This window comes from Hypanus sabinus, chromosome 16 (assembly GCF_030144855.1).
Source record: "Hypanus sabinus isolate sHypSab1 chromosome 16, sHypSab1.hap1, whole genome shotgun sequence".
Taxonomy (NCBI): Eukaryota; Metazoa; Chordata; class Chondrichthyes; order Myliobatiformes; family Dasyatidae; genus Hypanus; species Hypanus sabinus.
This window is the reverse complement of record NC_082721.1, coordinates 10,994,176-11,007,560: the sequence shown is the minus strand read 5'-3', so window position 1 is coordinate 11,007,560 and position 13,385 is coordinate 10,994,176. Positions and strand designations below refer to the sequence as shown.

At 43.1% G+C, this 13,385-nt stretch overlaps 1 protein-coding gene across 6 annotated transcripts in view; it reads right to left on the bottom strand.

Annotated features, from left to right (window-relative positions):
* Positions 1-1,119: 1,119 nt before the first annotated feature.
* Positions 1,120-13,385, bottom strand: part of LOC132406007 (rho GTPase-activating protein 45-like) — a 178,368-nt gene continuing 166,102 nt past the window's right edge. For all 6 annotated transcript variants that reach the window (XM_059991122.1, XM_059991118.1, XM_059991119.1 and 3 more), the window contains 4 exons: positions 12,737-12,945; positions 11,247-11,502; positions 8,952-9,054; positions 1,120-6,737 (listed from right to left, as the gene is read on the bottom strand). In XM_059991122.1, the coding sequence (XP_059847105.1) occupies positions 6,196-6,737; positions 8,952-9,054; positions 11,247-11,502; positions 12,737-12,945 (1,110 nt within the window). In that variant the 3' untranslated portion in view covers positions 1,120-6,195. The remainder of the gene's footprint in view (positions 6,738-8,951; positions 9,055-11,246; positions 11,503-12,736; positions 12,946-13,385) is intronic.

The following is a 13,385-nucleotide window of genomic DNA, read 5'->3' as shown; positions in this document are numbered from 1 at the left end:
TTGCTTAACTCACTGACAACTTGCCCTCCTGCAACGTCTATAATATAACAGTCCTGTGCACTTTACAGGAGTATTTGAGAAATATATTTTGATGGCAGGCCACATGGGACATGGAACCAATGGTCTAATGATTAAAAGTGAAGATAATTAAGAGGCTAGGATTAGGATGCTGTAATTTTATTTTGTACATGCGTACGAAATGTAAAGGGAAATTATCTGTGGATGAGTTATTTTTTATTGCCATTTTGATGGGAGTAGACAGGCTCTGCGGCCTGTAGTCAATGAATAACACAGCACTAAATTGAACTCAGCCGAACTAAACATTCCTAAACGGTTTCAATGACTGTGGTTTGATGTTTTATATTGTGTTTTTGACTTGGTTTTTTTTTGCCATTTGCACAATTTTTTTCCTTTTTGCGTGTTTGATGTTTTCTTTGAAGTGGTTCCATGGTATTTGTTTGTTTTGTGGCTGTCTGTTGGAAGGAGAATCTCAGGGTTGTATACTGCGTACATAGTTTGGTAATAAAAGTACTTTGAATGTTTGAAACGCTGGAGGAATTCGGTAGATTAGGCAGCATCTATGGAGAGGAATAAAGAGCAAACATTTTGGGCTGAGACCCTTCAGCAGTACTGGAAAGGAACGGGGAAGAAGCCAGATTGAGAATGTGAGGAGAGGGGAAGGCGCAGGACTGATAGGTGAAGCCAGGTTAGGGGGAAGTTAGACTAAGTGCCAGCTCCCAGCTTCTCACCTTATCCCCTCTCCTCCACCTACCTAACCTCCCCCTCACCTGGCTTCACCTAACACTTGCCAGCTTGCACTCAACCCCCACCTTCTTATTCTGGCTTCTGACCCTTTCCTTACCAGACCCGTCAAAAGGCCTTGGCCCAAAAATCAACTTTTTTATTCCTCTCCATAGATGCTACCTGGCCAGCTGAGTTCCTTCAGCATTTAGCTTGTGCTGCTCTGAATTTCCAGCATCTGCAGAACCTGTGCTAGTCTTGTCCACGTTGGAGTGACTAAATGAAAAAGGCACATGCATTGCATTCACTGAAGAGGCGTGCAGTACCCTGATTAATGATAATAACCATTCAAGCTGAAAATAATGACAGACACATCTGTTATTAAACATAGTGAAGTATAATAGCAGAAATATAAATTCACTTTTACAATCTGAACAATCCAGGCAGAAAATATCTTTTATTTACATTACCAAATAAAGATTCATAAAACTCTTACACAGAACGGTTCCTTTTACATTTAAAATCCAATAAAAATGTCCCAATCATATGTACAAATTAAACAATATGCAGCTGGGAATTTAAAAAATACTTAATTGGCGAGATCGCAGTCATAATGTAACTGAATAATTACATAACTGTGCTAAAGTGAGGCCACATGTACCCATTTGCAAACGTACATGCCAATGCACAAAATACTTGTATTCTCAAAAATATATCGAGCCTGAAGCAAATTTATTCATTTTTGTTTATTCAGAGGTACAGAGCAGAACAGAGCCTTCTGGCCAATAACCTGTGCCACCCAGCAACCCGCCTGTTTAACACTAGCCTAATCACAGGACAATTTGCAATGACAACTTAACATACCAACCAGCATGTCCTGGACTGCAAGAGGAAACCGGAGCACAAGGAGGAAATGCACACGGTCATGGGGAAAACAAACTCCTTACAGGCAGCGCCGGAATTGAACTCCAAACTCCGGAACGCCACCCCCCCCCCCCCCCGAGCTGTAATGGAGTCGCGTTAACTGCTACGCTACTGTGACTGATAAAACAAAGTAAAAGCAAACTATCTTTACTAAGGTCCTGCTGAATATCTGATGTATGAACATTAAAAGTAATGAAGTGCCATATTATTAAAGCTTAAATATTGTGTTTAAATACAAATTTAATTCATCTTGTGTGGTACAGCATGTGTAGTTATATAATAGTTATTTTAATGGGGAATCTCATTGAAATCTATTGGATATTGAAATGCCTAGATAGAGCAGACCTGGAGAGGATGTTTCCTTTAGTGGGAGAGCTTAGGACCAGAGGACACAGCCTCGGAATAGAAGGACATCCCTTTAGAACAGAGATAAGGAGGAATTTCTTTAGCCGGAGGATGGTGAATCTGTGGAATTCATTGCCACAGACGGTTGAGGAGGCTGTGTCACTGGGTATATTTAAAGCAGAAGATGATATGTTCTTAATTAATAAGATTATCAAGGGTTATGGAGAGAAGGCAGGAGAATGGGTTCAAGAGGGATAATCAATCAGCCATGATGTAATGGCAGAGCAGACTTGATGTGTTGAATGGCCTCGTTCTGCTCCTACGCCTTATGGATTATCTTTGTGACTCAGAATAAGCAGATTCCAGTACCCCAACACAAAGTGATAGAAATTACCTTCACAGGGAGTTCAGGATCTTAATAGTTATGGAAATTGTTCCTCGAGTAACCTCGGTTTTAACCCTCGGAGGCTGTGAGTTAAACTATGCAGGACTGAGCTCTGAAATTCAGTGCTCAACGCTTTGACTTCTCTCCTCATTTAAGGTGCCCTGCGCCTGTCCCAACATTGCCCTGTGTGGTTTGTTCCCCAGCAGTATTCCTATGAGATGCCTTGGGATATCGTTCTATGTTTAAGGCAAATTATTATGATGGGAATAAGTTATCCTCCCAGGTTTCTGAACTGATTGCTCCTACTGCTGAATTAGAACAGGAGGGTGATACGTAACAGTGGGGATAAACAATAGATGAATTTTAAAAAGTACTTATTTTGCAAAGGAAATCAATGCTCATTTAATAATGTTCCAATGCACAAAGAGAATGTACAAAAGAATTATTTTCTCTAAAAGTACAAATTGGACAAGATAGGCTTTCCTTCACCATAATTTCAGTATATATAAATTTATTATAAACTGTGAACTTTACAAGACACACCGGTGTATTTAATACTTTTTCCCATGATAAATATTCCAGTTACATCCAGTGCATGTGATAGAAATGGATAGAACTGATGTGGTTCTACTCTAACCCTTTGCTTCCATTTTCATCATACATTTGCACAGAAAACTCACTCCATTTTATGCTCAATTAAACCATAACTATGTCCCAACACACACACACGCCAAACAAAGATTTTTTCCATGGAGATAAGTTACTCAATAAGTAGCCAATACTTCCTAACACCCATCAATAAATGCTGGACTCATACTGCAAAAAAATACTGTTCATCTACAGCACTGTGCAAAAGTCTTAAGAACATATATATGTAACCGGGGTGCCAAAGACTTTTGCACGGTACTGTATTTGTCAATGTGGAGCGGAGAGTGAGTTTGCAGATCTGATATGAGCAAAGGCTGTTGGGAATGGTGAGGGTGGAGTGCCACAGGAGGGGTGTGGGGCCGGTGATAGAGGAGTGCTAGGGGTGGGGCCGGTGCAGACACACCCAGCCCTGAGACACCAGGCAAGGTCATTTGATTCCAAATAATTTGTTTATTGATCATTACAGAGTGTCTCTGCAGTGCTTCCCGCTCCCTTCCCCTTTTCCAAAACATGACTCCTCTCTGCCTGGCCCCCTTCCCACTCTCAGTCCACAACAGAGACCCAAATCAGAATCAGGTTTATTATCACTCACATGCGTCACGATTTTTTTTGAGGCAGTAGTACAGTGCAATACATAAAATTACTACAGTACTGTGCAAAAGTCTTAGGCCCCCTAGCTATATGCATGTGCCTAAGACTTTTACAGAGTGCTGTACAATAGAAGAGCAGAACCATGTAGGTATGTTACAGTATCTTATTCAGGTGTACGTATAAACCTTGCTAATAATGGTTCTTCAAGACTTCTTTGTGGATGTGGACCCTCTTCAAACTGAAGGTGGTCAAGTGGAGGAATTGGACATGATCTTTGCTCGGTTATTCTCACTCTGAATCCTTCCACTGTTAACAGAAAATTTCGTTCATCTTCTTTTCAGCCATCGTCTTACTTTTGCTACTCCAGATGCCCAAGGATTAATTCCTATCATGTGGTCTCATCACTGCTTCTAGCATTAAATATAAGCTCTTTCACTGGCCACCATATATTTCCAATGGTCAGGCAGCATCTGTGGAGTATCTGTTCCTGACCTGCATATTTTGTACTCTGCATTTCAGTATCTGCAGTCTCTTATGCCTCTTGGTATAGATAGGTATTTGATGGTCAGCACATAAATGATGGGCTGAAGGGCCTAGTTCATCAAAGCCTACAATTTTATAGACCTATAGGAATGTACAGCACAGAAACTGGTCCTTATAGCCCACTTGTCCATGCCCTTAAAGTTGTTTCATTGGCCAGAGATGTTCCCAATGATGGATCTGGGGAAATAATGGGCAGCTGACACAACAGTGTCCATTCAGTGGTGGTGGGGTGGAGAAACATCTCTACCAAAGGAGTCTCCTTTAAATGTAACCATCTCTGACTCCACAATTGCTTTCGGCAGGTTTGTTGTATTTCTACCTCACAAATAAAATTAAAAACGGTTGTCCTTTCAATATATTTACCCAACAATACGGTTTCATTTAACGTTTGCACTGTTATGCTATTATTTTAATGAAACAGCATCTCACAAATGGAGAGATTCTAACCATGCTTAATGCAATCTACAGTACTTCTGCTATTTTGTTCTTTTTCAATTACTATTGAGACTTTGAAGTCATTTACTGGGTCAAAATGACATTGAATGTATTCATCTAAATTTGATCAGAAACCACTGTGCAAAGTTTTTTTATCTTAGGGCAGTACATTGCTAAAAGACAATAAGGATTGAATTCTACACCGAGGTAGTCGAAGTGATGGGTGGCCACCCAAACGACCAGCCGATGTCTACAAGACACAGAGATGTGGAATGTATTCTGCTTGCTCTACATCGCGCAATCCAAATTCATCAGTGCACTTTGACTGGTTTTGGGCACTCCTCGGCTGGTAGACAGTTACAAATCCAGCCACACTTATGCTCTTGACCATTATCCTGTGAAGCCCTCCTCCCCCTCCTTGAAAGGACATGTGCACGTTGGACGATAGGATTGGGCAAAATTCTGATGCTCACTGTGATCCAACAGCTGAAAAAAAGCTGCAAAGGCCGATTGTGGATCTAAACCTTTGAGAGAAAGCCAGATGCAAAGCGTTCCAAAAACCTAAGCCAAATCTTAATAATCCATTACTGCTATTGCATATGCTGGCTTCTGTTAATGGGTAAAAAGCGTCTTATACCCATTAATAGGAACAAAATCTTCTTCATCAAAGTATATTTCAGATTAGGAGATGCAGATGTCTACTGTCAATGCTTGGTCATGTGATCTGGTAGACCTTTCGTCTGGTTTTCCAAGACTTTCAGAGTGCTCAAAGTAAATTAATATAGCCTGGTATGGAAACACCAATGCCCTTGAATGGAAAATCCTATAACAAGTAGTGGATATGGCCCAGTCCATAATGGGTAAAGTCCTCCCCTCCATTGAGCACATCTGTACAGGGATCCCCACCACCCACATGCTGTCTTCTCACTGCTCCATCAGGAAGAAGGTAGAGGAGCCTCAGGACTCACATTTGCGAGGTTTAAGAACAGTTTTTACTCCTCAACCACCAAGCTCTTGAACCTAAGGTGGTAACGTTCACTCGCCCTATCACGGAACTGTTCCCACAACCTATGGATTCACTTTCAAGGACTCTTCATCTCACATTCTCGATATTTATTGCTTATTTACAGTATTTATTTTTTAACCTTTTGTATTTGTACAGTTTGTTGTCTTTCGCACACTGGTTGTCTGCCCTGTTGCATGCGGACTTTCACTGATTCTATTATAGTTCTTGGATTTATGGGAAATGCCCACAAGAAAACAAATTTCAGAGTTGTACATTGTGAATATATGTAATTTGATAATAAATCTACTTTGAACTTTGATTATTGCACTGCATTTCCACTGTTGCAAACGGAGAGGATTGTCCCAACTTTCGGATTCCCTGCATGAATTCACATTTTAGTCCGGACCATGTCTGGATGTATCTATTGGCAGAGAGTCACCGCTTTTGGCTTCGAGATATGAATCATTGAGTCAGTGAAAGTATAATGAAATTCGGTTGCACACAGTCCTTTCTCTGTCCCATTACAAAGTACCTTGGGTGCCTGGTGGTCGATAGCTGCACTTGTGGTAAAAGATGATTAGACAAATTCTGGGTCCCGACTTTCAAGACCAATGTCTATTTTTCCATGACGCATCCAGACCCACGGCAGCTGCGTGCGCCGTTCCTTGACCTGAAGTGGCGTCCTGAGATGAGCGGGCAGCCACTTATTTCTGTCTACGTTATTTGACTGGTTTGTGTTAAAATCAGCCAGGCTTTGGCTGGAGTCACTCGGTAGGTCTGGTTTGTCAGCGCCGGGCAGATCCTGCCCATCTCTCTCCACTTGAGGAGGTGACCTTACACTTTCTCGAGTCTTTTCGGGCGCTTGTCGCTCAGTCTGTGCCAGGTCACTGTCCGAGCTCCGAGTCTGACTTCTTTCAGTTTCCTCTGAGGCAGACTCGTCTTCTCCGCTGTCATTCCCCAGCGGCGGTTCATCGGCACTAGCCACACTCTCCTGCTTCACCAAGCTCCCCTTCTGGTTCCTCTGCATCCTCTCCTCTGATCCTGTACCAGATTCAGAGGTCGCATCTTCCACCTCATAGTCAGAGCCCAGCGAACGCTCACGAGATTCCGAAGAGTTGTCTGTAACGAGAGAGTGCATAGTTATTAGTATCATGGACACGGTGCGCCAGAACTGTCATTTCAAATCCACTGCCAATAATTTCAAGATATGAATAACTCCACAAGAGAACTCATCAGAAATTAAACACTTTATGCTTTACGATTAAGTTCAAACCAACCAAGTAATCATAAATATCCCAATAAGAAGCAAAAATTATTTTCAATTAATTGATATTAATTCTGTTCATTCATTATGAACCATGTGGTATGACATGGGCAATCATGGTCTTTGGGAAATTTTTCTATAGAAGTAGTTTGCCCTTTCCTTCTTCTGGGTAACGTCAATAAAAGACAGGTGACCCCAGCCATTATCAGAGACTGTCTGCCTGGTGTCAGTGGTCACATAACCAGGACTTGTGATGTGCACCAGCTGCTCATACGACCATCCACCACCACCTCCCGTGGCTTCATGTGACCCTGATCGGGAGGGGGGCTAAGCAGGTGCTACACCTTGCCAACTGGTGAATAACATCGAGTCACAGAGTCATACTGCATAGAATCAGGCCATTTGGCCCATCTAGTCCATGCCAAACTATTATTCTGCTCAGTCCCATCCACCTGCGCCTGAAGCAGAGCCCTCCATAGCCTTCCCATCCAAACAATCGAACCCACATCTACCACATCAAACGGCTTGTTCCACACTCATTCACTCATTCGTAAGGCCAGTGATGTTGTGGGGGTGGAACTGGACTCTCTGACGGTGGTGTCTGAAAAGAGGATGCTGTCCAAGTTGCATGCCATCTTGGACAATGTCTCCCATCCACTCCATAATATACTGGTTAGGCACAGGAGTACATTCAGCCAGAGACTCATTCCACCGAGATGAAACACTGAGCATCATAGGAAGTCATTCCTGCCTGTGGCCATCAAACTTTACAACTCCTCCCTCGGAGTGTCAGACACCCTGAGCCAATAGGCTGGTCCTGGACTTATTTCCACTTGGCATAATTTACCTATTATTATTTAATTATTTATGGTTTATATTGCTATATTTCTACACTATTCTTGGTTGGTGCGACTGTAACAAAACCCAATTTCCCTCGGGATCAATAAAGTATGTCTGTCTGTCTCTGTGTGAAGAAGTTCCCCGTTTCCCTTAGACATTTCACCTTTCACCCTTTAACCCATGACTTTTATGCTGCCACAGAGAGTCCTGTGTTTGGATTCATTTTCAGAGCACAGATCTATTAACAATTGGAAGATTGAGGTTGAGTAATAACAGGTTTGTGTGCTGTTAGATGTCCTGGGCCACACACACTACACGACAAGGATACTCTGCCAAGTGTAACCCCGTACACTAAACACCATTCATGATTGGGATTGTGAATTGCGATTATTTCTCGTGAATGACAAATTCCCAATAAATGTTAGTGGCAAGCTTGCATTGAGCAAGTCCTTGCCCGTTGTACGCAACGTCTTAGAGTTGATGAAGATAGAGCAGTGAATGTGGTGTATATAGATTTTAGTAAAGCCTTTTGACAAGGTTCCTCGAAGTAGGCTCACACAGAAAGTCAGGAGCCATGGGATCCAGGGACATTTGGTTAAAGGGATTCAGATTTGGCTTCCACAGGGGGCAGAGGATGGTAGTAATTGAGTTTATTCTGCCTGGAGGTCAGTGATCAGTGGTGTTCTGCAGGGATCTGTTTTGGGACCCCTACTGTCTGTGATTTTCATTAATGATTTAGACAAGGAAGTGAGTTAGTAAGTGATACAGTGGATAGTGTAAAAGGTTTTCATGGCTTAAAGTGGGATACTGATAGCTTTGAGTTAGAACAGAACAGCACAGTACAGCCTACAATGTTGAGCCAACCATATAAGCTACTCTAAAATCAGTCTAACACTTTCCTCCTACATAGAACTCGAATCATCAATGTGCCCATCTAAGAGTTTCTTAAATGCTCCTAATGCATTTGCCTCTACCACCACCCCAGTAGTGTGTTCCATGCACCTACCGTTCACTGTGTAAATAAAACTTACCTCTGATATTCCCCTGTACTTTCCTCCAATCACCTATTAGCCATTTCCACCCTGGGAACAAGTCTCTGACTATCCACTTGATCTATGCCTCCTATCATCTTATACACTTTTACCAACTCACCTCTTATTTTCCTTCACACAAAAGAGAAAAGATATTTGCTAAAAATAAGTAAGCATCGCCATTCATAATATACTCACCACAGTGTGTATCGGAGTACAGTCTATCTCTGTCAAACTCCCCAGTCTCATCGAGGTAAGGCACATCACTCCCCGATCCCACATTTGCCTTGGAGGATCCTCTCTGAAATGTAAACAATTTAGAAAGGCACAAATTATTAAAACCATAAGACAAGTAGGTGAATTAGGCCATTTGGCCCATCATGTTTTCACCATTCTATCATGGCTGATTTATTATTCCTCTCAACCCCATTCTCTTGTCTTCTCCCCGTAACTTTTGGCACCCTTGCTAATCAAGAAGCTATCAACCTCCACTTTAATTCTTCTAAACTCCAACGAGTCCTGGCCCAGAGCTATCAAATGCTCCTCATGCGTTAATCCTTTAATCAGGACCAATTACTACGGATTTATTAAGTTGCATCTGACAAATAGTTGAATTTTCTGAGGATCAAACGAGAAGGATGGATCAGGGCAGCGTACTTGAGGTAGAAAATAAATTTTTGACCAAGGTCCCATGTGGCCGGCTGATTAAAATTAAGTCATGGGATGTAAGGGAGGGCGATAACTTGGAACCAGAATGGCTGGAAACAAAGGGTAATAATTGAAAGATAGACACAATAGATTCTGCCGATGCTAGAAACATTGAGCAACATACAAATGTCGGAAGAACTCAGCAGGTCAAGCAGCATTTATGGAAGGGAATAAACAGTGGATGTTTTAGGCTGACCAGATCCTTCAGTTCAGGACCCCCTCTGGGGTTTGTTTCTTGTCTTGCACATTTAACAGCTAGGTGTGGCTGGTGAACTCACTAAAGGCCACAGCACACTGGATAATGCCACTGGACGTGTATCTGATGCCAGGGAGATGTCAGAGGTGCTAAGTTAACCCATTTTCTTATTCACACAAGAGACTCTGCAGATGCTGGAAATCCAAAGCATCAGGCAGCATCAATGGGATGGAATAAATGGTCAACATTTCAGACCGAGACCCTTCATTGGGATTGAAAAGGAAAAGGGAAAGCGGAATCTGCTTTCTCCTCCCCTATCAGCTTCTCCAGCCCTTTACCATTTCCCCCCACAGGCTTCTCCTTCCCACCCCCACCTTTTTATTCTGGCGTCTTCCCCCTTCTTTCCTAGTCCTGTAGAAGGGCCTTGGCCCAAAACATCGACTGTTTATTCCTTTCCATACATGTTGCCTGAGCTGCTGGGATCCTCCAGCATTTTGTGTGTGTTCCTCTATTTTGTAATTGCTGTCGTGTATAATCTATGTGATGTTCTGTGCTTTATTGTTTAGCTGCATTGCACTTTTCCTGTAGATTTATTATTGTTTTACCCTGTACTAACTCAGAGCACTGCACCATGATTTGATCTGTATGAACAGTATGCAAAGCAAGCTTTTCACTGTATTCAAAGTACACTGATTATCAAAGCATGTACGCAGTATACAACCCTGAGATTCGTCTTCCCGCAGACAGCCACGAAACAAAGAAAGAAAACCCACTCAACGATATACATCAAACCCCCAACACACACAAAAAAAGAACAATGTGCAAAAAAAATACGAGCAAAAAAATCAACGCACAAACGGCAAAAAAAAGGAGCTAAAAAAAACACAGAACATAAAACATCAAAGCAAGAAACCATCGAGCAGTCCAAGCTTATTCAGTTCAATCTCGCTCTGTGCTGTTCATTAACTTCAGGCCATGGAGCCGATCGAGATCGTGCAAGAAGCCAGAAACACATCAGAGCGTGAACTACAGAGTCCAACCCACAAAGCTGACGTGGGAGACGTGACTCTGGTGTTAAACCAATAATATTGTCTGAACCCATGTGTCTGTGATGCTGCTGCAAGCAAGTTGGTCATGTACCTGGTGCCTCAGCAACGATAAACTGGAATTTTGCAGTAGGTACGTTTCACATCTCTGACCTATAGCAGACACACAGGACTGCCAGCAAGCCCAACTCCAGGACACACCCTGTCCAGATTTGGAAACACATCACCGTCCCTGCATTGCTGATGAATACACCCCATTTCCTCCCACAGTCCAGAGACACAGTGGTTAGTCGGTTCATTGGTCATTGTAAGTTGTCCCGGGATTAGGTTAGGGTTAAATCGGGGGTTGCTGGACGAGCCTATTCTGCACTCTATCTCAACAAATCAATAACAAGTTCCTGCTGTTCCTGACTTAACAGCATCATGAGAAAACCTTCATCCCCCTGAAGTTCAAGGGGGATGGATAATGAATGGTGACCTTGTAAAACAACATCCACCTCTCAAGCAATGAAGAAATTCACATCCTTTGGAGGAAGGTCCTACCTCATTGTAAATATCAGTTGGCGGCGCGTCATCCAACGTATCTTCATCTGAAGCCATGCTGAACTCTGTTTTGCTTTCAAATATCTCCGAGTGGGAGGTGATCAAGGTTTCCACAATCCGAGCCTGGTGAGGATAGTCAACCAAAGAGGACAAGGACACGGTCGCCTCGGTGGGCCTGGGCCTCATCAGCGTGGGCCCAAATACGATTCCGAGGTTACTCGGAGACATCTTATTCTGTTGTTCAAGATCTGAAATTCTAAATGTAAGAAATAAAAGTTATTCAAATAGTGACAGAAAATATTAGAGCACAGAACACAGAAGAACAGTACCACACACTATAGGCCCTTCAGCCCACAATGTTGGGCCGACCTTTTAACCAAGATCAAGCCAAACCTTCCCTCCGACACAGCCTCCAGTTTTCTTTCATCCATGCGAGCTCTCTACATCATCCTGACTTGCTTGTTTACTTATTTATTGATTGATTGAGATACAGCACAGAATGGGCCCTTCCTGGCCTTCAAGCCAAGCCATCAACTTATCTTCAGCCTAACCATGGGGACGACTTACAATGACCAATTAACCCACCAACTTGTACATCTTTGGACTCTGGGAGGGAACTCCAGCATCTGGAGGAAACCTGCATTGTCATGGAGAGGACACACAAACTCCTCACAGTGGAATTCCAAAAGGAATTGCCATGAATATGTCCAGATGGCACCAAGCAGCAAACGCCATTGAGTTGCAGCTCAAATTTAGTTGTCTTATTAATTGTTTAATATTTAATTAATTTTTTTAAGTTTGCGAGGATGGTTTTGGGGACAGAGAGGGGAGTAAGGGGTCAGGTTATGGCTTTAGGAATGAGGATGTGGAGGAATTAGAGGTCAGGCTGTAGGCTTGAGTCTCCACTCCGCATTCAGAGACCAGCGACACGGACATGGAACATCTGTCCTGTGTGCTGGACCGGCAGAGAGTGGACGAAAGTGACCCAACGTCCAGAAGTCGAGGCCTGTTGACCGAGTCTATGAGTCTCTGTGACTCCACTTCGAAGGTTGAAGCCTGAAGTCTGGAGGCTAGAGGCCTATCCTGGGGTTAAAGGACTCTGCGTGTACGTGAATGAGGAGGAGCAGCGAGGCTTGTTTTGCTGTTGTTAGTGTGTTATATTTTGCCGCGTTCTGTATTGTTCTGCTGAGCATTGTGGGGTATGCTGTGTTGGCGCCGGAATGTGTGGCAGTGTGCTGGTAGGTAAGACAAATCACTGATGCATTTTGTGACATGTGGTAAATAAACTTGAATCTTGAATAACCAGAATCTGTCCACGATGAGCCCGGTACCCCGGCCAATTGCATTCCACTTTTACACATGAGTTCTTGACGGCAAGTACTGTGCGTTTAGACCACCAAAAGCAAATCCCTTCCTATTCTCTTCATCACTACATGGCAGAGGTCAAGATGCCCCTAGCAACGGCTGGATGGAATCAGGTCTGAACTCACCTGCTGAGGTGTCTGATGATGTACTGCAGTGTGGCCTTGTTGGCAGGCGGCAGCTCCTTCAGCAGCTCCTTCAGCCGTGACACCAGAAGTAAGTCCTCCTTCTCGACTGACGGTTCCTTGCCTCCTCCGTCCCCTGTGCACTGCATACTCTCCTTGGCCAAGCCCATTAGATCGTTGTAAAGGCGGAACAACATTATCGGCTCTGGAAGCTAACGTCAGACACACAAGTCAGTTTGTTTCATCCTCAAGGAAGGTCATGGACATCCTAAGAATCGACGATAATGTGTAAAAGGTTGCCAGATCATTAATTTCCTCCATTTGTATTAGACATTTCTATTTGCACGAGATCCAGGATTGTAAAACATCAGTATTTATCATTTGGCCAAGAGCTTTAGAATGCTGCCCAATTATGACCAGAGGAACATTCAGCAGTATACAGGGAGATAAAATGATATTATAAAAACGTAGAAAACAGAACAATTTAGCACGGTACAGGCCCTTCGGCCCACAATGTTGTGCTGTTCTTTTAGCCTACTCCAAATCAATCTAATACTTCCCTCCCACACTGCCCTCCCATTTTTCCTTCATCCATGTACCCATCTAAGAGCATCTTAAATACCCCTAATGTATCTGCCTCCACCGCCATGCC